The sequence below is a fragment of the Puma concolor genome, chromosome C2 (genome assembly GCF_028749965.1).
Source record: "Puma concolor isolate L17-30 chromosome C2, mPumCon1.1.hap2, whole genome shotgun sequence".
In the NCBI taxonomy this organism is placed as follows: Eukaryota; Metazoa; Chordata; class Mammalia; order Carnivora; family Felidae; genus Puma; species Puma concolor.
The window spans coordinates 93,838,162-93,861,634 of NC_141675.1; the positions used below are offsets into that span (position 1 = coordinate 93,838,162).

Below are 23,473 nucleotides of genomic sequence, written 5' to 3' on the forward strand. Positions count from 1 at the left end.
ATTTATTTTTGAGACAGAGAGAGACAGAGCATGAACGGGGGAGGGTCAGAGAGAGAGGGAGACACAGAATCTGAAACAGGCTCCAGGCTCTGAGCTGGCAGCACAGAGCCCGACGCGGGGCTCGAACTCACGGACCGCGAGATCCTGACCTGGCTGAAGTCGGACGCTTAACCGACTGAGCCACCCAGGCGCCCCTGACATTTTTAATAATCTGAATAAGTACTACCTACCGTCTGTGTATATGTACAAATGAGGATATTTATTTTTCTTAAGTTCCATGTGATGATTTAAATACTAAAGAAAATTTATAAAAAACCACCCTCAATTTATAAGGAGTAATTTATATTCAAATACTTAATACACAAATTATAGGTATTCTTATCTACTCATCAAAGCAGATGTGGAAAGTTGATCAGTCTCATTTTAAATTGCATTATGTATTTGAACTTTTGCAAAACTTCCTCTCATTTTCTTTAACAATATTTCTTATAATCAAGCCTTTTCCTTCACTTTTTTTGTCTTCCTGCCATTTGTGACAATCAGTAAGGTTTTAAATCACAAACCACCTCCCATTTTCTACTGCATAAACCTTCTAAAGAAGGTGTGGTTTCCTAGCTTCTAGTTGGGCAGGCTGTAACAGAGTCATTGTACTGAGGTTCCCCAATACAGTTACCCTTGGAATGACCTTGTTAGTTTCAATTCAGAGGAAGAACTTGGCAAACAATAATAACCCAATGGGCCATTCCCCAGGGAAACCCTGACATACCTAAAAATGATATTAACCATTTAGTCTGTTTACATAGAAGACAATTGTCACAAATTTCCCTTCCAAAGCCAGTAGAACAAAAATTTACAGATTAACTCCAAACTTTAATGAATTCCTTATTAAGAGGATAGCAAATTCTACATAAAGGTCATTTGCTACAAACACAGTCTGTTGCAAGAGCATTGAGTTTTTAATTCTCATTATTGTTTTATGCATCATTTATCCCATACCACATTTTTCCCCAGGTGCCAGTCCTACTCATCCTGTCCCAGTGCTTAGGACCAAAGGACCAAGTTGTGTGGAGGAATGGAAAGCATGTTATCTTGGCCACAGTGGAAGGCCACTGTGTGTGGCCTTGAAATATCACCCACCCTTTCAGGCCCTTAGGTTCCCGAAGTATGAAATGGAAGGATTGGATGAGCATCATCTTTTTGATGACTGTCAGTTCCAACAGTACTTGCTTCTACAATGTGAAGCAGGAAGAGGTGAGATTTAAGAGGTGGTGGCGACTGGTGGGTAAGTGGCTGGGGTAGGTAGTTGAATGAGGACTTTGAATGCAAGACAGAAGAGCTTGAATTTTCTACAACAGACAGGAGGACCAAGTTAGGTTCCTGAGCAGCTGGGTGAAGTGCTGAAAGTGGTGTGGGAGTTAGGTCAGTCTGACTTGTGTGTAGAATGCAGTGGAGTGGATCTGGGGATGTCATGCATACACAATGATAGCAAAGTCAAGACAAATATCTCATTATTTTTGCCTCCCAGAAGGGAAAAGAGTCCACTCTAGTCTTAATGAAAAGAGATAATTAAATAAAAAATAGTCAACCTGGGGAAAAATGCAGGGCTTACCTTCTTGCTATCTCCCAGTAATCATCTTCACCCATGCTCCTACATGAGTGCAGGCCTTCAAAATATCCAAACCGTTTTCACAGGTGCTGTCTGATTTCATCCCCTCAAAACCCGAGTATTTTCTAAAAACAAAAACAATCCAAAGTCAAGGCCAAGAAATAACTAACCACAGACTCTGTTAGGCATCTTGGCTGCATTAGAATTTCATTATGGGGGCACCCGGGTGGCTCAGTCAGTTGAGCATCCGACTTTGGCTCAGGTCATGATCTCACAGCTTGTGAGTTCGAGCACCATGTCAGGCTCTGTGCTGACAGCTCAGAGCCTGGAGCCTGCTTCGGATTCTGTGTCTCCCTCTCTCTCTGCCCCATCCCCACTCATGCCCTGTCTCTCTCTGTCTTAAAAAAAATAAAATTAAAAAAAAAATTTATTTTTTTAATTTTTTTATTAAAAAAAATTTTTTTTCAACGTTTATTTATTTTTGGGACAGAGAGAGACAGAGCATGAACGGGGGAGGGGCAGAGAGAGAGGGAGACACAGAATCGGAAACAGGCTCTAGGCTCTGATCCATCAGCCCAGAGCCTGACGCGGGGCTGGAACTCCCGGACCGCGAGATCGTGACCTGGCTGAAGTCGGACGCTTAACCGACTGCGCCACCCAGGCGTCCCCCCAAAAAAATTTAATTAAAAAAAAAAGAATTTCATTATGGAAAGGTTCTCTCAGCTGATGGCTACTCAGAACAGTTATTCATGGAGTGGTCCATGAGTAATGAAGTGTGGAAGTCCACCTCCTGGGGTCAGCAGGATGGTAGATGGGATCCCTGACTTCCTAGACAACTTCCTGAGTGTATATTGATTCAGTTATGTCCTCCAACCTCTTGTGAAATGAGAGCCCCTTCCACAGCCAAGTGTTTTTCAGGACTGTTACCTTCTCATTCAAAGATGGAGTGAACATCTATCACACGGGAGCAATCCATAGGCAAGGAAATGGGTTTTAAATGACGACAATTCCCATTGATAAGTGTGACTACTTAATGTGCTATGTAGGTTGAGAAGGACCTTGAGACTAAATTATCTATTTTATCCATGTTAGCCAGGGTACAGAAATGGAATAAATCATGCCACAGGTACTCACTCATTTTTCGGTGAAGCCTATCCTTAGGCTTTACCACTTGGGGCTTAAAACCCCCACCCAAGGATTCACCTTTACCAAGGTGGTTTCTAATTTGCCAGGTCATTAAGTTAGTGCAATGCCCAGTTACTACTATTTTGCCTTCAGAACAGCCTTCAGCATGTTCCCCATTCACTGTCTAGAAGGCCATCTCTACTACCCTCTGCCTTCAGGGTTATGTGAGGCTCCTTGGTGCCTCAAATATCACAATGGAGTGATATTTCTGGCAAATCATCATTTGGCTGTCAGTAGAGTATGCATCCTCTTCCTAAAGCAAGGTAATCCTAATTTTGGCAGAGAACAAGTTGTTTCTTTAGGGAGCATGATGAGGCCTCTTTCATAAGTTGTCATTTGGATGCCAATAAGTTATAGTTTCAAAAATAAAGTTCAAGGCAAGGGACCAGTCTTCTAAATGGCTACCTGGCAAGAGCACTTAAGTTTGTCCCCAAAGTCACTGGGTTCTGGGTCATTTTCCAAAAGAAAAAAGAAAATCCATTTGATTGCTTGATGAGGCTTCAGCCAGTCTCTAAAATTTGCAAGTTTTGGGGTGCCTGGGTGGCTCAGTCAGTTGAGCGTCTGAGTTCGGCTCAGGTCATGATCTCATGGTTCATGAGTTTAGGTCCCGCGTCAGGCTCTGTGCTGGCAGCTCAGCGCCTGGAGCCTGCTTCTGATTCTGTGTCTTCCTCCCCTCAGCTTCTCCCCTGCTCACACTCTGTCTTCTCTCAAAAATAAATAAAGATTAAAAAAAATTAAAAAAAAATAATAAAATTTGCAAGTTTTGACTCATTCACTTTGGAGATAAATTTCAGTATATCTTTGCCCAAATCCTATAGATTACCACTGTCCCTGCAAATGTACAACATCTCAATATGAATTATCTCAATTTAATTTGTTTTTTCTTTATGAGGGAAATTCCAAACTGCCACTCCATTTCCCACTGTATTAGCAAGTAATGTGAATCTAACCTTAGATAGAGGAATACTTACTTCTGTGCCAATTCTTGGCTTCTTGAGTGAGCATCATACTTCAGGTTGCTCCAATAATGTCATGAGTTGTGTCTAAGGTAAACATTAGTATCCCATATCTTCTTACTGTACTCTTACCTCTAACCTCTGATTTCCTTAGCTTAATTATTTTTTTTTTATCTATTCAAAATTCCTTTGCAACCTTACCTCACCTTCATAATTCTGACTCTACATATAGAGGACTTCTTAATGATAAATATATCATTTTGCAGTCTTTTTAAAAATTTTTTTTAACGTTTATTTATTTTTGAGAGACAGAGAGACAGTGTGAGCAGGGGAGGGGCAGAAAGAGAGGGAGACACAGAGTCTGAAGCAGGCTCCAGGCTCTGAGCTGTCTGCACAGAGCCCGATGCAGGACTCAAACTCATGAACCACGAGATCATGACCTGGGCTGACATCAGCTGCTTAACTGACTAAGCCACCCAGGTGCCCTGCAGTCTTTTTTTTAAATACATACATGCATACACATATTTCCTCATTTTCTTGGTATATGTCACATGCTACCTTGGACCAATAATAATCTCTTATAGTCATCCATTCAACCATGCATTAAATAAATATTTGTTGAGGACCTTCGATATACCGAATCTATATCTTATCCCTTCTAGCCAAATTAAAAATTATTAAGGGTACTGATCATGTCTTGTATTCTTTTTTTGATTCACTTCCATTAAGAATAATACTTTGTAAGGGTGCCTGAGTGGCTCAGTTGATTAAGTGTCCGACTTCAGCTCAGGTCAGGATCTCGCAGTCAGTAAGTTCGACGCGCATCGGGCTCTGTGCTGACAGCTCAGAGCCTGGAGCCTGCTTCAGATTCTGTATCTCCCTCTCTCTCTGCCCCTCCCCAACTCACGCTCTCTCTTTATCTCTCAAAAATAATTAAATGTTTAAAAAAAAAAGAATAATACTTTGTGTATAATAGATACTCAGTGTTCACTAATTAAATTCCAATTGTAACCATACTTCAAATCTGGTGGGACCCTATGTATACATCTTTCCTTTTAAAAAATCTCCAGTTCATCTATCAGATACCATAAACACTGTCTTGTACTTCAAGTGTATTGGTTTCCAAGGCATCTATTTATTTTTATGTAATTATTAAACACTGGTCACTACAAAACATAAAGGAATAGGCCATTGAGAAAAAAGAAGGCCCATGAAATTCTTTTTTAAAGGAGGTCACCTTATAAACTGCCTGCAGTTCATGAGTTCTCTAGCCTGCTCAGAGCATAACTTCATGTCTTTAGAAAAATATTTTTCTGGGGCACCTGGGTGGCTCAGTTGGTTGAGCACCGATTTCAACTCAGGTCATGATCTCACGGTGTGTGGGTTCGAGCCCTGCGTCGGTGTCTGTGCTGACAGCTCAGAGCCTGGATCCTGCTTCGGATTCTGTGTCTCCCTCCCTCTCTGCCCCTCTCCTGCTTGTGCTCTATCTCTCTCTTTCTCAAAAATAAAATAAACATTAAAAAATTAAAAAAAAAGAAAAATATTCTGAGAACATAGTGGATGTCATAGATCTATGGCTGCTCAGTGAACAATTATTGATCAATGTGTTAAAGTTGAGCCCAAAAAGCTAGTTACAGTTCTCTTTGCCACTATTTTTTTAATCTGTAAAATGGGAATAATATTAGCTGTCTTATCTACCTTATAGGTTTCATTACACACCCAATACTATAATGTTCATTATAAACTATTAAGCACTATGCATAAAAGGTGAAATCCTGGAATTGCCTCTTTGGCAAGGTTTAGGTGCTAAGAATAGCATTTTAGGTGCGAATCACAAATATCTAAAATTACCCTTTAAAAGACCTTAAATATCAATAAATTCAGTCCAGCTATTTTTCTTCCAGTATTGGAACATATCACTATTTCTTTGGTTGAACACCAGATGAAGAATTGTATTTAATTTCCATTTATGGAAATGTTATACAAAAAATATGTCCCGTTATTATTATTATTATTTTTTTTTGAGAGAGAGAGAGGCCATGCAAGTGGGGGAGATGGGAAGAGGGTGAGAGAAAGAGGGAGAGAGAGAGAATCTTAAGCAAGCTCCAGGCTCCATGCTCAGCACAGAGCCCCACATGGGGCTCGATCCCATGACTCTGGGATCATGACTTGAGCTGAAATCAAGAGTCAGACACTCAACCAACTGAGCTACCCAGGTGCCCCAATATGCCCTGTATTTTTAAAAACTATCAGTACATTCAGTTCCCTATATTCACACAAATAATAAGCATGTGGGAAGTGGGAATGAGGACCACTGAGTGAAAGAATAGCAGATTCACTTCTCACATCTCATATTCCTTATAAACTAAAACCTATGATTATGAATGTATTACTAATGGTGTTATAAGCCTTATTTCATTGGCTCCTGCCTTTGCTTGCTGGTGCAGGACCTCCTGCTCCTTGCAAAATACTCTGCTCATAATTTTTGAGAGCCCTGAGACAGTGTTTTATGTGGTTTCAAGAACAAGACTTATCTGTGGCCACACGGATGTCTGTTGCTAAAGTTTCTGTTGTCATTGAACCCTTGTGATATTAATCATTGAACCAGCCCCATTAGACCAGGTCACCACCACCTTCTACTGGACATTTTCATGATCTCCATTGTAGCCTTCAAGAAATTAAAATACTTTTGTGTTTTCTGGAGACTCCAATACTGCAAAATTATGTTGTATTTCCCCCAAGAAGTGGGGAAAAAAGCCCTAATTACTCATTTATGGATTATAAGTGATGTAATAAAGATTTTAATGCACTGCTATTTCTGCTTATGGTGTTTTCCAAGAGGAGTCAATGAAGCTGCATTAGAGAATGAATCTTCCAGATACGTAAGCATATACCCTCAATCCAAGAGTGATATCTAAGATATAGCATGATATCCAGGATATCCATGACATGGGCATTGACCAATTGGGACACTGGCCTAGTGCGTTGTAGCAGTGCAAATGGACTGAAAAATAGCCTGGATAAACCCCCTTGTCGATGGTGTCCACACTTCTTGACAGTCTTTCTGCCAAAACCCATATGTAAATCATTTCTTGGTTGCCTAAACCCACCAATTTTCTGGATATGCCAAGACACGTTTGAACCCCAGTGGTGGACAGAACTTTGTCCTAACAGAGAAGTTATATTTGAATGCATTTAATTTAATAAAACTGATACTCAAATTATATGTAGCAACAATAATGGAAACATTTTAAACGTAAGAAAAAACATTCAGAAAACCAAGAAATGAATGAATCAAGCAACTTTTTATTCTTGGACATTTTCTCTGGGTCCTTGCCCATATGCAAATATTTTATTTTTTATTTCTCTAATGTTTATTTTTGAGAGGGAGAGAGAGACAGAGCATGAGCCAAGGAGGGGCACAGAAGGAGGGAGACACAGAATCTGAAGTAGGCTCCAGGGTCTGAGCTGTCAACACAGACCCTGAACCAGGGCTCGAACTCATTAACCACGAAGATCATGACCTGAGCCGAAGTCTGATGCTCAACTGACTGAGCCACCCAGGCGCCCCCATATGCAAATATTTTATAAAACTGTAATTTTAATCATTACAATTATGTTTCACTTTTCAAGTGCAATCATATTGCTCATTTTGCCAACTCTTTTTGAGTTACTACTATGTGTACAACATCAACTGAGATCAAGAGAGATGCTTTATATCTCCATGTAATTTCATTTAAGTTGGAGAGAAAGTTAGATATAAAGGCAAACTACATGTATGTCCTCTTTGGGTCACTCAATGGCTTTTTTATCACTCAATGGCTTCTCTTATGCTTAGAAGTACTTCACTTTAACTCCTCTCATGCCAGATTAAAAGCTTAACCTCCACAGAATAGTTTACTTACTGAGAGTTCCAGCTGACTTGGCTCTGTAAGGGATTTAGTTTTAATTCTAAAAGGGCTCATACCCTGTTGACATTGAAAATATTTAAAAAATGCAGATGAACAGACCATAGCCAGGTTTTGAAACATATACAGCAGTTTTCTCAATTTGCTGTGAGCAAATGTATTTCCCACCACCTCTGGCATAGTTGTGGGCACACAGAGAATGTACAATAGGCACTTCCTAGTGGTGTCAGGATATTCAGTAGTGGCTCTTTTCCTCTTTTCCAGTGCAGACTACCAAAACTTATAAAATGTATAGAATCACAGCCAAAGAGTTTAATGATAAAAATTAGGATAATTGGATCACTTTTGATAAGAAGACTAAGTGGGAAAACTGTACTCAAATTCTCAGGTAATGGTTGCAGAAAGTAGAGTGCTGACAGGGTCGGGTGGGGGGAGTGGCGGGTGTGTGTTCAGCTGTCTCACGCTGATAGATTCCTCAAAAAGAAAAAAAAAAAAACCCAAACCTGAATTTCTTACTGACCACATAATATGGACAGAATATAATTTACCTAACCACACCTCTATTACTGATCCTGTTTTCCTTTATTTTCTCTAGGTCTGTATCTTACATGCTAATCTTACACACGTAGATTCAAACTACCTCCAGCTCTCTAAATACCTCTTTACATACATGTCTGGCATTACATAACCTCTTCTCTCTGTCTGGAATGTTCTTTCTTTTACCCATCTGGAAAACTGAACTTTGTTTAAAGTAGTGGTCTACAAACTGGCTGAATTAGTACTTTCCTGAGACTCCTGAATGCTCCTAAAACAGTAGTAAGAGTTATTTAGGGAAATATTAGTTATTTTTCCTAAGTTATTACTTTCATCTTCAAGCACTGGAACACTGCTAATGAATACACAATGTAAATTGTAAAAATAAGGAATAACAGACGTGCTGAAATATTAATGGGTTTACAAAACTGAATTATAAACCCTCTCCCACAAAAACCCTTTCTGGTCTGATATCTGGCATTTTCTACTACTGTCTGATTGGGAAGTTACATAGGAACACACATTCCTTGGGGCTTTGTGTGTTCTCTCCCATTCCCTTGTAGAATTCCATCCTACAGGTATAGGAATGAAGTTGAGCAATGATGCATCTTAGTGGCCACAATCCAGTGATTGGCCCTCTCTGCATTCTGGAATTTCTTCTTGATAATCCATGGGACTTCAATATTTTTTTTTCAAGTTTTCGCTCCGAGTAAAAGGTATTCAATAGCCAAGAAACAGAATGCCAGTTTTCTCATAGGTTCCACATTTACCATCAACATTATATAAAGACCTAAAGATTTTTGTTCTATTCTGAAATAGTCCTATTCCATGTAAAGAAGAAAAATTTGACCATTTCTGATTTGGTGCCAGCTAATGAGTTCCAAAACTTTTGTTCTGACTGAGAACTTCTCAGGCCTGTATCTATTACATTATAATGCACATAAAACAAGGCTGAACTACCTAGAATTTGTTGTAGAGAAGTATGCTTAAGTCAAAGTATTCAATCAACACAAAGTACTTACAGTTGTCTAAAAAAGTTCTTCTGAAAAAATGTGAATAGAAATGGAATAATATTGAAATAGCCCCAAATAATCTAATTAGTAATAATATATTAACAACACAATATGCCCTCTTAGGAGCAGAAATGTGACAAGCATAAAAAACTAAAAGGATTCATCAAAGGTTTGTTCTCCTTTTATCTTACATAGTACAGTCCTTTGGATAGTAAAATTAGAGTGTTTATATATGACCTATCAAAGGCTTGATATGAAACTTTTAATATAACCAGAGTCTACTTCACAGTGGCAATATTTCAGACACTGTCCTTTTTGGGTAGTCACCTATTACTTTCCCATTTGGGCCCACTTCATTGATTGGAACAAGCATGACCAAGTAGGATATGTCTTGTTATCCTGGGCACATATTCAGCAACCACACAAGTGAGTTACCTCAGAGGCTTTCCTGCAGTGACATCTTATATCTGCTAAAATGCCTCCCATAATTCTCCAATGTCTACAAGACAAAGCCCAGATTTCTTGGTGTAACATTCAAATCTGGCCCCAAACTACCTTTTAAACCTTATCTTCCATTAGTCTCTTCTATCAGCTTTCTGTTCTAACCAGACTGGTTTTTCTAAAGTCAGATAAATAGACTCACATTGCCCTCAGTTGCTCTGACAGCTCCACCCACCTCAGAATTTACTAAGGGGGTTTGTCTGATGGGTTGGAAATGCAGTAGTGGAAAATAATTTACTTCCTCTCTCCTTTCTTCATCTCCAAATCCTAGTACTTATCCTTTAAGATCCACTTTAGACTGAAGTGTTTTCCACTCACTTATTATAAATAGGACAGCATGAAAATTCATTTGAGCAAATTGTGTTCTGGCTTGTAAGTTTTTTATGGGTTCAAATTGTGATTTTAAATAATTATTTAACTTACCATGTGTTTGTTTCCCTATAAGATAAGCTCCCCAAGGGCACAGAGCCACTCATGTAGCTAATATACCTCTTTATATCAGGTATCTAACAAATGTCTTGCATATAGTATGTACTCAGTAGATACTGGCTAGACTTATTAATTTAAGTCACATTACAAAGGATTATCAATAAAAATGTTAGTGGTGGATACTGTTGCTGAGGAATTCCATGTAATCAGAGGCTTAAAAAATTTTTTTTTTAATGTTTTTTATTTATTTTGAGAGTGAGACAAGAGTGTGAGGGGGAGAGGGGCACAGAGAGGGGGACACAGAATCCGAAGCAGGCTCCAGGCCCTGAGCTGTCAGCACAGAGCCTGAGGTGGGCCTTGAACTCACCCGCTGTGAGATCATGACCTGAGCTGAAGCTTGGAAGGAAGCTCAACCAACTGAGCCACCCAGGCGCAACCCACTCCTTTTTTTTTTAAGAGAAAGAGAGAGAGAGAGAGAGAGAGAGAGAGATTGGGCACGAGTTGGGGAGAGGAGCAGAGGGAGAGAAAGAATCTCAAGCAGGCTCCGTGCTCAGCACAGAACCCCAATCAGTGCTTGAGCCCATGACCCTGGGATCATGGCCTGAACCAAAATCAAGAGTCGGAGGCTCAATGCACTGAGCCACCCAGGCACCCTAGAGAGGCTTTCTGAGGAATATGTGAATCACAGTGAAGAAATTAGTCTGGAGGCAAATTTCCTTTAATATCAGATTTATTGTATAAATATTAAATGAAAACATTTAAAGCTAATATTTTCATCTATAATTAAATATGCTGATATGTTAACAGAATCATTGTAATTTCTGTCTTCCTTTTCAGTCTTGATCTGAATGTATATATATTTTGCAGAATTGGAAATATGGTAACATATAATGTGAAGTCCTATATTTTTCAATTAGTATTGTTTCTGAGTTGCTTTTAGTCTTTACATTTTTACTGGCTGCATAATATGGACATAATATAGTTTACCTAACTACACTTCTATTATCTGATTATTGTTTTCCCATATTTTCTCTAAGTCTGTATCTTATATGGTAATATTCTTAAAAATTTTTATTAATTTTTTAAGTTTACTTATTTATTTTGAGAGAGAAAGAGACGTAGGAGGGGCTGAGAAAGAGGCAGAGAGAAAAAATCCCAAGCAGGCTCTGCACTGTCAACGCAGAGCCCAATGTGGGGCTCAAACTCAGGAACGGTAAGATCATGACCTGAGCCAAAACAGGTTGCTTAACCAACTGGACCACCCAGGTGCTCCAATTTTTTTTTTTTTTTTTTTTTTTTTTAAGTTGGCTTCATACCCAGTGCAGAGCCCAATGCAGGGCTTGAACTCACTACCCTAAGATCAAGACCTGAGCTGAAATCAAGATGCAGATGTTTAACTGACTGAGCTATCCAGGCACCCCTTATATGCTAATCCTATATGCATAATTTCAAACTACCTCCAGCTCTCTGAATACCTCATTACATACATTTCTGGCATTGAATAACCTCTTCTCTTTGCCTGGAATGTTCTTCCCTTTACCCATCTGGAAACCTGACCTTTGTTTAAAATAGTGGTCTAGAAACTTTTATGATCCTATATCCTACTAGTAAAAAAAATGTTAATATCAGCTCCAATATAATCTGCATATTTACAAAACATATATTCTTGACCTAATGTGATATGCACATATAAGACACATACAAGAATAAAAAAGGATAAGGTATAATAAACAATATTTAAACATATAATTTTTTAAATATTTATTTTTGAGAGATAGAGACAGAGCATGAATGGGAGAGGGGTAGAAAGAGAGGGAGACACAGAATCTGAAGCAGGCTCCAGGCTCTGAGATGTCAGCACAGAGCCTGACATGGGGCTCGAACTCGTGAACCACAAGATTGTGACCTCAGCTGAAGTCTGAAGCTTAATTGACTGAGCCACCCAGGTGCCCCTCAATCATATTTAAACTTAGGGTAAGCGTTGACTTTACCAATAGTGGATGGTAACTTGGTATTTGCAAAATTTTTCTCAAGAATTTCAAAATTTCAGGCCAATTTCTTGTCGAATTTGATTAGCTCATTATTTTCACCTAACAATGTTAATGAGGAAGCATTTCTACCAAGAGTAGGAGAATGTCAACTTTGCTATTTTGTTCATTCACTTACTCTTGCACTGTTAGTAAAATCTGTCATCTATATATATCTGTAGGAATCACTTCAACCTGTGAGGGTCAATATAGTTAAAAGTCAAATATGACTGAAAAGTCACTTAATCTCTTGTTCCTCAGTTTTCTCATCAGTAAATAGAGAAAAATTTCAACTACTATATAAAGGCTTATGTGCTCCAAACACCTACCATGGTGTCTCAGATGATTTAAATTTATTGTTGATCAAAGGGTAAAATCTTCATTAAAGGGGATTCTTTGAGTGGAAAGGAGAGACCAAAAGTGACAAAGAAAAGAGTGGATCAGAAAATAACCAGAAACCATGACAAAATAAGTAATAAAATGGCAATAAATACATATCTGTCAATAATTACTTTGACTGTAAAGGGACTAAACATGCCAGTCAAAAGACGTAGGGTGTTAGAATGGATAAAAACAAACAAACAAACAAACAAACAAACAAACAAAGACCCATCTATGTGCTGCCTACAGGAGACTTACTTTTACAGCTAAGGATACCTACGGATGGGAAGTAAAGGAATGGAGAAACATTTATCATGCAAATGGATGTCAAAAGAAACCTGGAGTAGCAATATTTATATTGGACAAACTAGACTTTTAAAACAAAGACTCTAACAAAAGATAAAGAGGGCACTATATAATCATAAAGGGGAACAATTCAATTGTAAATATTTATGCACCCAACATGAAAGCACCCAAATATAAAAACAATCAATAACAAACCTAAAGGAATGAATTGATAATACTAGAGGACTTTAACACCCCACTTACATCAATGGACAGATCATGTAAACAGAAAAAAACAAGGAAAAAATGGCTTTGAATGACACACTGGACCAGATGGACTTCACAGATATATTCAGAACATTCCATCCCTAAAACAGCAGAATACACATTCTTTTCAAGTGCACATTGAACATTCTCCAGAATGGATCACATATTGGGTCACAAAACAGGCCTCAACAACAACAACAAAAAATACTGAAATCATACCATGCAACTTTTCTGACCACAATGCTATGAAACTAGAAGTCAACCACAAGAAAAAATCTGGAAAGACCACAAATACATGGAGGTTAAAGAACATGCTACTAAACAATTAATGAGTCAACCAGGAAATCAAAGAAGAAATTTTAAAAAGTACATGGAAAGAAATGAAAATGAAGACACAACAGTTCAAAACCTTTGGGATGCAGCAAAAGTGGTCTTAAGAGGGAAATATATAGCAATATAGGTCTACCTCAAGAAGCAAGAAAAATCTCAAATAGACAACCTAACCTTACATCTAAAGAAGTTAGGGAGAAAAAATGAAGTCTAAAGTCATCAGAAGGAAGGAAATAATAAAGATTAGGGCAGAAATAAATGATATAGAAACTAAAAAATCAATAGATCAAAGAAACCAGGAGCTGGTTCTTTGACAAAAAATAATCAAATTGATAAACCTCTAGCCAGACTTGTCAAAAAGAAAAGAGAAAGGAGCCAAATAAATAAAATCACAAATGAGAAGGAGGAATAACAACCAACACCACAGAAATGCAAACAATTATAAGAGACTATTATGAAAAACTATATGCCAACAAATTGGACAACCTGGAAGAAATGCATAAATTTCTAGAGATATATAAACCACCAAAACTGAAACAGGAGGAAATAGAAAACTTGAACAGACCAATAACCAGCAGAGAAATTGAATCAGTAATCAAAACAGGACCAGGTGGCTTCAGAGGTGAATTCTACCAAACATTTAAAGAAGAGTTAATACTAATTCTTCTCAAACTTTTACAAAAAATAGAAAAGGAAGGAAAAGTTCCAAATTCATTCTATGAGGCCAGCATTACCCTGATACCAAAACCAGATAAAGACTCCAATAAAAACCAAGAACTACAGGCCAATATCCCTGATGAACATGGATGTAAAAATTCTCAATAAAATACTAGCAAACCAAATCCAATAATACATTAAAAAAAAAATCACTCGCCATGATCAAATGGGATTTATTCCTGTGTTGCAAGTGTGGTTCAACACTCACAAATCAATCAATATGATACATCACATTAGTAAAACAAAGGATAAGAACCGTATCATTTCAACAGATGAGGAAAAAGCATTTGACAAAGTACAACCTCCATTCATGATAAAAACTCTCAATAACGTAGGTTGAAAGGGAACATACCTCAACACAATAAAGACCATATATGAAAAACCCAGTTAATGTCCTAAATGGGGAAAAACTGAGCTTTTCTTCTATAGTCAGGAACAGGGCAGGATGTCCACTCTTTCCACTTTTATTTAACATAGTACTGGAAGTCCTAGCCTTAGCAATCAGACAACAAAAAGAAATAAAAGGCATTCAAATTGGCAAGGAAGAAATCAAACTTTCGGTATTTGTAGATGACATGATACTATCTATAGAAAACCTGAAAGTTTCCACTAAAAAACTGCTAGAATTGATAAATTCAGTAAAGTTACAGGGTATAAAATCAATGTACAGAAATTCATTGTATTTCTGTATACCAATAATGAAATAGCAGAAAGAGAAATTTAGTAATCAATCCTTTACAACTGCACCAAAAACAGTAAGATACCTATGTATAAACCTAACCGAAGAGGTGAAAGACCTGTACTCTGAAAACTATAAATCACTGAAGAAAAAAACTGAAGATGACACAAAGAAATGGAAAAACATTCCCCACTCATAGATTGAAAGAACAAATATTCTTGAAATGTCTATACTACCCAAAGCAATTTACACATTTAATGCAATCTCTATCAAAATACTACCAGCATTTTTCACAGAGCTAGAATAAACAATCCGAATATATGTATGGAACCACAGAAGACCTCGAACAGCCAAAGCAATCTTGAAAAAGAAAAGCAAGCTGGGGGCATCACAATTCTGGACCTCAATTCATAATTCCTAACTTGAAGTCTGGCTCTTGATTTCTCAGGTCATCATCTCATGGTTCCATGAGATCAAGCTTCACATTGGGCTCTGTTGCTGATAGTGCAGAGCCTATTTGGGATTCTCTTGCCCTCTGTCTCTGCCCCCCCCCCCCCCCCATGAATTCCCTCTCTCTCTTTCAAAATAAATACATAAACATTTAAAAAAAAAAGCTGTAGTGATCAAAACATTATGGTACTGGCACAAAAATAGACCCATAGGTCAGAGGAACAGAATAGAAAACCCAGAAATGAACCTACAACTATATGATCAATTAATCTTTGACAAATCAAGAAAAAATATCCAATGGGAAAAAGACAGTCTTTTCAACAAATGGTGTTGGGAAAACTGGACAGCAACATGTTGTCTTATACATACATAAATTCAAAATGGATTAAAGGCCTAAATGTGAGACCTGAAACCATAAAAATCCTAGAAGAGAACATTGGCAGTAACCTCTTTGACACTGGCTGTAGCATCTTCTTTCTAGCTATGTCTCCTGAGGCAAAGGGAAACAAAAGCAAAAATGAACTATTGGGACTTCATCAAAATAAAAAGCTTTTGCACAGCAAAGGAAACAATCAACAAAACTAAAAGGCAACCTACAGAATGGGAGAAGATATTTGCAAATGACATATCTGATTAAGGATTAGTATCCAAAATCTATAAAGAACTTATCAAATTCAATACACAAAAAATGAATAATACAATTTAAAAATGGGCAGAAGACATAAATAGACACTTTTCCAAAGAAGACATACAGATAGCCAACAGACACATGAAAAGATGCTCAACATCACTCATCATCAGGGAAGGGTAAATCAAAACTGTAATATCACTTCACACCTCTTAGAATAGCTAAAATCCGGGCGCCTGGGTGGCGCAGTCGGTTAAGCGTCCGACTTCAGCCAGGTGACGATCTCGCGGTGCGTGAGTTCGAGCCCCGCGTCGGGCTCTGGGCTGATGGCTCAGAGCCTGGAGCCTGTTTCTGATTCTGTGTCTCCCTCTCTCTCTGCCCCTCCCCCGTTCATGCTCTGTCTCTCTGTGTCCCAAAAATAAATAAACTTTGAAAAAAAAAAAAAAGAATAGCTAAAATCAACAACACAGGAAACAAGTGCTGGCAAAGATGTGGAGATAGGGGAACACTCTTGCATTGCTGGTGGGAATGCAAACTGGTGCAGCCATTCTGGAAAACAGTATGGAGTTTCCTCAAAAAGTTAAAAATAGAACTACCCTACAATCCAATCCAGTAATTGCTCTACTAGGTATTTACCCAAAGAATGCAAAAATACTAATTCAAAGGGATACATGCACCCTGATGATATAGCAACATTATCTTTAATAGCCAAACTACAAAAACAGCCCAAATGTCCATTGACTGATGAATGGATAAAGATGTATATATACAATGGAATATTATTCAGCCATAAAAAAGAATGAAATCTTGTCAATTACAGTTATGGATGGAGCTACAGAGTATTATGCTAAGCAAAATAAGTCAGAGAAAGATAAATATTGTATGATTTTGCTTATATGTGGAATCAAGAAAGCAAGCAAATGAGCAAAGGGGAAAAAGAGAGAGAAAGAGGTATACCAAGAAACAGACTCTTATTACAGAGAATAAAGTGATGATTACCAGAGGGGAGGTGGGTGGGGGGATGGGTTAAATAGGTGATGGGGATTAAGGTGTGCACTTGTGATTAGCGCTGGGGTATTGTATGGAAGTGTTGAATCACTATATTGTACACCTGAAACTAATATTATAAACTGTATGTTAAATAACTGGTATAAAATAAAAACTTTAAAAAAGGGTATAATTTTCAAAATGGCTCAATACTGCTGCCAAATTAAATTCCTCTGATGATTCCTATTTAGTCAATAGTCCACTTCATCTCCCTTAGACATAAAATTGACCCATTTACATGGTAGTGTCAGTAATGACCAATCTCTTTTTGGTGTCAAAGCCTACTACCGAGGGAGGAGCACATTTCTTCTATTGCTTCAGACTCTCTAAAGATGCTCTATTTTTCTAGGTCTCGTTTCTACTCAGCCCTGAAATTGTCTCCTTGAATCCCTCTAAAACTGCCTGTCTAGCAACTGCTACTTACCTTTCCTGTTAGATTACTTTCCTGTGGAACATTATCAAAAGTTATTGACTAAGGTACCTCTGTACTTTTCAATGTGTTAATTCCCAAATTGAGCTATTTTATTTTTTATTATTTTATTTTATTTTATTTTATTATTTTATTTTATTTATTATTTTATTTTATTTTATTTTTTGGTTCTTCTGCATTCCTACCTTTGTTTTTTCTTCTTAAGTGTTTTCTTCCACATTGTAAAAGTGGAAAATGAAGATAATACTGGAAAGCATGGAAACAATAAAGGTCATCCAAAATGCCATCAGAATTAATATTTGTGAACATCACACACACACATATAACTTTATAAATCATGTTACTTTTTTGATGGAAGGCAGGGTGAGCTAGTAGAAAGAGACTAAGGTGTAGATCCCATCCCAGCTTTGCCATTTACTGATCATGTGACCTTGAGTGATGTCCTTATTTTTTCCTTCACCTATTAAAAGAAGAGCTAATAACACCTATCTCTTGGGGTTTTTTGGTAAAGTTAAATAGTCACTCAATAAATGTAAATATATTTTTCCCTTTCTTTTAATCATTGACCTTAATATTGGAGGGCTTTCCTAGAGTTCATTAACCAACTCTTGTTCATCTCATAGTATTTGACTGCAAGTATCCGGAGCACAGAGACCATCTCTTATTAAAATTTGAAGACCAGCACCCAACATTTAAGTTGGCTATATTCTGGCTAAATAAATTAGGTTCTATGATGAAGAGTTTGCCTGTGGGCTTCTATTTGGAATGGTTGACTCTGGGTTCATTTAAACTGCATCTCACATTCTATTTGCTATCTTCATTCTTAAACCTGCCTATATTTTCTTCTAGTTTCAATTAAAAATGCAGCTAAGTGATTTTAAGCAAGTCATTTACTCTATAGTTTCCTCGTTTGTAAAAACAGTAATTTCATAATAGTACTTCCTAAACTTTATAAACATGATAGTACTTCCTAACTGCAAACTGCTATACAAATATTTGTTACTACTATAGAAGCTAGTTCATTGTGCATTTTATTTTAAAATTTATTTTTTATTTATTTTGAGAGAGAGAGATCAGGGGAGGGGCAGAGAGAGAGGAAGAGAGAGAATCTCAAGCAGGCTCCACACTGTCAGTGCAGACTTACAGCATAGTGTTATAAGTTTGAGATAACATGTGTGAAGCACTTTATAACACTGTCTGGGACATTGTAAACACTCAGTAAATATCAACTATTAAAATTATGATAGCCCCCCCTCCCTCCCTCCCCCCCCCCCCCCCCCATGGCTCAGTTAATTGTCTGACTCTGGATTTTGGCTCAAGTCATGATCTCAGTTTGTGAGTCTGAGCCCTGAATCAGGCTCCGCACTGGCAGTGTGGAGCCTGCTTGTGATTCTCTCTGTCCCTCCCCTGCTTGCTCTTTCCCTCTCTCAAAATAAATAAACTTAAAGAAAGAAATTACTATAAACTGATAAGTGGTTGACAACAGGTGAGAAGGTAAAGCAAGAGTTTGAAAGTTCAGAGAATCACTGAATGTTAATTTCAGTACTGTATTTTCTCATAAACTTCTCCCTTCTTACGCCCTAATTCTAGACTGAAATACTTTTTTTTTTTCCCTATAAAATTTCCTTCTGTTGGTCAGATTTTTTTTTGAGAGAGAGACTCCCAAGCAGCTGATGGCAGACAGCCCAACTTGGGGCTCGATTTCACTAACTGAGACCATGACCTGAGCCGAGATCAAGAGTCAGACATTTAACCGAGCTACCCAGGCACCCTGGTCAGACTTTTTTTTTAACAGCATCAGTTCAAAATATTTGGAGGCAGTAAGTTTGACTATTTTTGTGCTTTGTTGTATATGCAAGAATAGCCATGTTTCCAATTTGTATAACCTGAACTTTTGTCATCCAGTTTCCTGCCGGTATAATTGGAAGCAGGGATAGGGAGTAAAGAGGAAGGCAGGATTTAAAGCTTTGCTTCACAGCATTTTAGATACTAGAGGCAAAGGTCTTTTTTCTCTCTCTCTCTTTAATAAATGTTCATTTTTGAGAGAGAGAGCGAGAGAGAGAGAGAAGGAGAGAGAGTCAGAGAGAGAAAATCCCAGGTAGGCTCTGCGCTGTCAGCAGAGTCCAGTGCAGGGCTGGAACTCAAGACCTGAGCTGAAGTCCTATGCTTAACTGACTGAGCCACCCAGGCTCAAGCAACGGTCTTTCATAATGGCATGCAGAGACAACATTCACCTGACAAAGTTGCCATATACTGAGTTTGCTTTTAACATTCTTTATCCTCTTCCGTGACATCCAGAGACCTCATGATTTCTCTAATTGCAAAAACCAAGAGTCTCTATGGGCTATAAAACCTATGTTCAGATTCGATATTGCAAATGTACTGCACATTGGCCATGTCTACTTCTGAATGTTTTAAGTTTGGCCTGAATATTGGATTCTGAATATTGGTTCTGAATATTGGTTGCCAGATTTCTGAATATTGGTTGCCAACATTTAAAAACCCAGAGATTTCAAGGGGTGCCTGGGTGGCTCAGTCGGTTAAACATACGACTTTGGTTCAGGTCATGATCTCATGGTTTGTGAGTTCGAGCCCCGCATCGGGTGCTGTGTTGACAGCTCAGAGCCTGGAACCTGCTTCGGATTCTGTGTCTCCCTCCCTCTCCCGCTGTCTCTCATAAATAAATAAAAGTTAAAAAAAAAAAACCAACAACCAGAGATTTCACACAAAAACCCAGTTTTAGGGTTTCTCTTGGGAAAAAACCATCTATCTCAGAACACTGGACCCACATGCCTATAGGCAACAATCTGCTAGAGCTGAACAGCTGCTCCTGTAACTGAAAGTTACACCACGGACAATAATTTGCCACATTTCTTATTATTCTCCGTTGTCTTATATATACAAGGCCAATTTCACTCATTTGCTTTACTTTTCTGGCCTTCGTAGACATGTGAGTCTGCAAGCCGTATCTAGACTTTCCTGTCTCCCATCAAAGCTTACTTTGTTCCAAGTCCCTCACAAGTATTTCAAAGCAATAGCTAGGTAAGCTGATCAACTGTATTTTTACATGTGCTTTCTGGAGATAGTATCTTCACAAAAAGGATGACTGTGCACATGGAAATTACAGGCACCACGGGATTAGTCAGGATGGCAGCTGTTCATTCTACTTTTTCTGCTATCCTGGCGTAACTATACCTCACAGTCTTAAAGCAAACCAAAGGAATTGGTTCTCTGTAGAACAATGAATACCGGCCTATGTGTGAAACCTACTTAACTAGTACTTTTATAGATCACCCTGGTTCCAAACGACCAAAAGCTATGGGCTGTTCTGACTCCCCGTTTCCTCGGAGGCTTCAGGATATCCGGCCTGACGGCATTTCCCCATACCTGCTTTCGGGGCTCGCTTTGCGCTGGGCAGGCGCGCCCAAGAAGCGCGCGCATCCAGCATGAGCTCATTTCTCAGGGGCGTTTCCAGGAGGCCCGGCCTGGCTGCGCACACCAGGCGCGGTCGGCCTATCAACGGCCCCCGCAGCTGAGCAGGGCGCGAGCGCCCAGAAGCGCTGCCTCTCTGAAAGCTTTGTTACTATTTTAGCGACTAAGAGTTCGCACCCGGCCGGGTAGGCGTCCTAGTTCCGTCTGGCCCTTTCGGGGAAGACGCTGATTCTCGGCACGCGCTATCCCGGGCGGAGGGGAGGCTCGGGCGCGCAGATTTAGCCGCGCCGGGGAGAGAACCTCTTCGTGGGTGGGGAGAGCCCCTAAATTCCCTGTTCGCTTGAGCGCTCCGAGCCCAGCGCCGCTGACCGCAGCAGTTTCGGACTGGCTGCGCAGTGCCTGCGCTCCTGATCTGCGGTTTCCACAACGGCTGAGAGCGGCCGCAGGCAAGCCCGTCACAAGGTCCGCCACGACCCTAGTCGAGCTTCTCTCCGCTCCTGGGACCGCCGCCGGAGGCGGAAGGCCAATCACACTGCATCTAGGTCTTGCGATTGGACGGCAGTGAGTGCCGATTGGCTGCCGCTACGGGTTTCGGCCTCCCTCCTTTTCCCTTTTGCCCCCACTCCAGCTACAAGGGTTCAGGCCAATGAGAAGGCGCTTTATACATGCCCTCCCTTTTCTTTCTTCTTCTCTCCACCCTGGAGAGGGAGGAGACATTCTGACTGGCCAGACTGTCCTCGGAAGCCCCCCTCGCTTCGCCAATCACCGAGGGAGGTACACTCCCAGCGGAGTTTTCGGCCAATTACAAAGCGGCCGCGGCGCCCGACCGTGCTGTTTCACCAGTGACTCCGGGTTTCACCGTCCTTAACTCTTCAAGCTTTTTTGTGAGGGCCGGCGATTTTGATTGGCCACTGGTGCCATTGTCGAATTTCTGTTCTAGCCAGCCACTGAACGAGGAGAACCCACCTTTTCGTTCGGCTATTTTCGGCATTTTCCGCTTTTTGGGCGTGGATTTCCAGCGACACTTCCTAATTGGTTTCTCAGGTCGATCGGCTTTTTCCGGGAGGAGCCACAAACAATCGACGTCCGTGATTGGCTCCGCTCGGGCTTCGGCACCGTAGCCTAAGTGGGCGGGAGCGGGGCTCGGCCGGCGATTCCCAGACGCCTGTTACGCGGGTGGCGGGGCGCTGGGCGGTGTAAGGCTGGGTGGGGGAGGAAGGAGGCGGAGGACGAGTAGGAGGGGGGAGGGGGAGTGGGGAAGAGCTAGGCGGCTGCGCAGACGGCGCTCCTCACACAGAACAGCCCCCGACCCGGGCGAATGCAGGATTGTGCTGCTGCTGCCGCTGCCGCCGCCGCCACCCGGGCCGAGTGACAAAGGAAGGAAGGAAGCGAGGAGGAGCCGGCCCCGCAGCCGCTGACAGGGCTCCGGGCTGGGGGCAAAGCGCGGACACTTCCTGAGCCGGCACCGAGCAGAGGCGAGGGGCGGGAGGGCGGCCGCACTGGTGCCGCGGACGGGGGAGGGGGCCCCGAGGGACGGAAGCGGTTGCCGGGTTCCCATGTCCCCGGCGTATGGGGAGCAGTCGAGGATCCGCTGCCTGGGGTCTGAAGGGAGCTGCCTCCGCCACCGCCGCCGCCATGGCCGCTGGATCCAGCCGCCGCCTGCAGCTGCTCCTGGCGCAATGAGAAGAGGAGCCTCCGCCACCGCCCGCCTCTGACTGACTCGAGACTCCGCCGCCCTCCAGTTCGCCGGGCCCCCGCCGTCAGCCCGCCGGATCCCGCCGCTGCCGGAGCCGCAGCGTTTCCCGTCGCATCTCCGAGCCACCCCCCTCCCTCTCCCTCCTTCCCATCCCCCCTTCTTTTCAAGCGTGAGACTCGTGATCCTTCCGCCGCTTCCCTTCTTCATTGACTCGGAAAAAAAATCCCCGAGGAAATTATAATATTCAAAGTACTTATTTTCAATCAAGTATTTGCCCCCGTTTCACGTGATATATATTTTTTAAGAATCTCCCCTCCCTTTTTCCCCTCCAAGGAAAGGGAGGGGAAAGAACTGCATTTTTTTCCCAGTCCCAAATCATCTATATGTTAAATATCCATACTGATTTGTCTTGAAGGAGAAACATCGCTTGTTTTTTTATAGCTGTACAAAAGGAGTGAAAAGCCAAGAGGAAGAAGTCTATTTTTTTTTCCTTCTTGTGGAAGAACTTAATGCTGCATTTATCATTAACCTAACACCCCAACATAAAACAAAAGGAAGAAAAGGAGGAAGGAAGGAAAAGAGGGTGATTCGGGAAGAGAGTGATCATGTCAGGGCGGCCCAGAACCACCTCCTTTGCGGAGAGCTGCAAGCCAGTGCAGCAGCCTTCAGCTTTTGGCAGCATGAAAGTTAGCAGTGAGTATTGATTTTATTTTACACCCCTTCTTCACCTCATCCTTAAGATAAGAAACCTTTAATAACCAGGATCTTAAAATATCAGACCTCCTGATATAATAATCAGAGGTAATGGAAAAGGGCAAAAACCTATCTTCAGTCAAGGATAAGGCTGCTCCCTCTTTTCTCCTCCCTTACCCCCTCCCCTGGTCTCATTAACCTTGAATTGAGAGAATATGCTTTTTATTTGGATGATTTAGTTTGAAACATGTTTTCTTTTCTTATACTTTTTGTGCTGCT

General features: G+C 40.4%; 2 protein-coding genes across 4 annotated transcripts in view; one reads left to right on the forward strand and one right to left on the reverse strand.

Moving 5' to 3' along the window:
• Nucleotides 1–1,009: 1,009 nt before the first annotated feature.
• On the reverse strand, nucleotides 1,010–22,708 carry LOC147577430 (uncharacterized). The gene is made up of 2 exons (XM_086675335.1): nucleotides 21,772–22,708; nucleotides 1,010–1,731 (listed from the first exon to the last, which is right to left on the reverse strand). Exon 1 carries the CDS (start codon nucleotides 22,706–22,708, stop codon nucleotides 21,974–21,976), a length of 735 nt encoding a protein of 244 aa, XP_086531461.1. The 3' UTR covers nucleotides 1,010–1,731; nucleotides 21,772–21,973.
• The window catches only part of GSK3B (glycogen synthase kinase 3 beta), a 196,819-nt gene continuing 195,451 nt past the window's right edge, over nucleotides 22,106–23,473 (forward strand). The window contains exon 1 of one of the 3 annotated variants that reach the window (XM_086675334.1): nucleotides 22,106–23,194. In XM_086675334.1, the coding sequence (XP_086531460.1) occupies nucleotides 23,107–23,194 (88 nt within the window). In that variant the 5' untranslated portion in view covers nucleotides 22,106–23,106. The remainder of the gene's footprint in view (nucleotides 23,195–23,473) is intronic. The other 2 variants (XM_025914130.2, XM_025914131.2) reach the window with 2 other exon arrangements.

Bases quoted from the DNA above. Each gene is read 5' to 3' on its own strand.
- LOC147577430 (XM_086675335.1), bottom strand. From the start codon at position 22,708: ATGAAGAAGGGAAGCGGCGGAAGGATCACGAGTCTCACGCTTGAAAAG.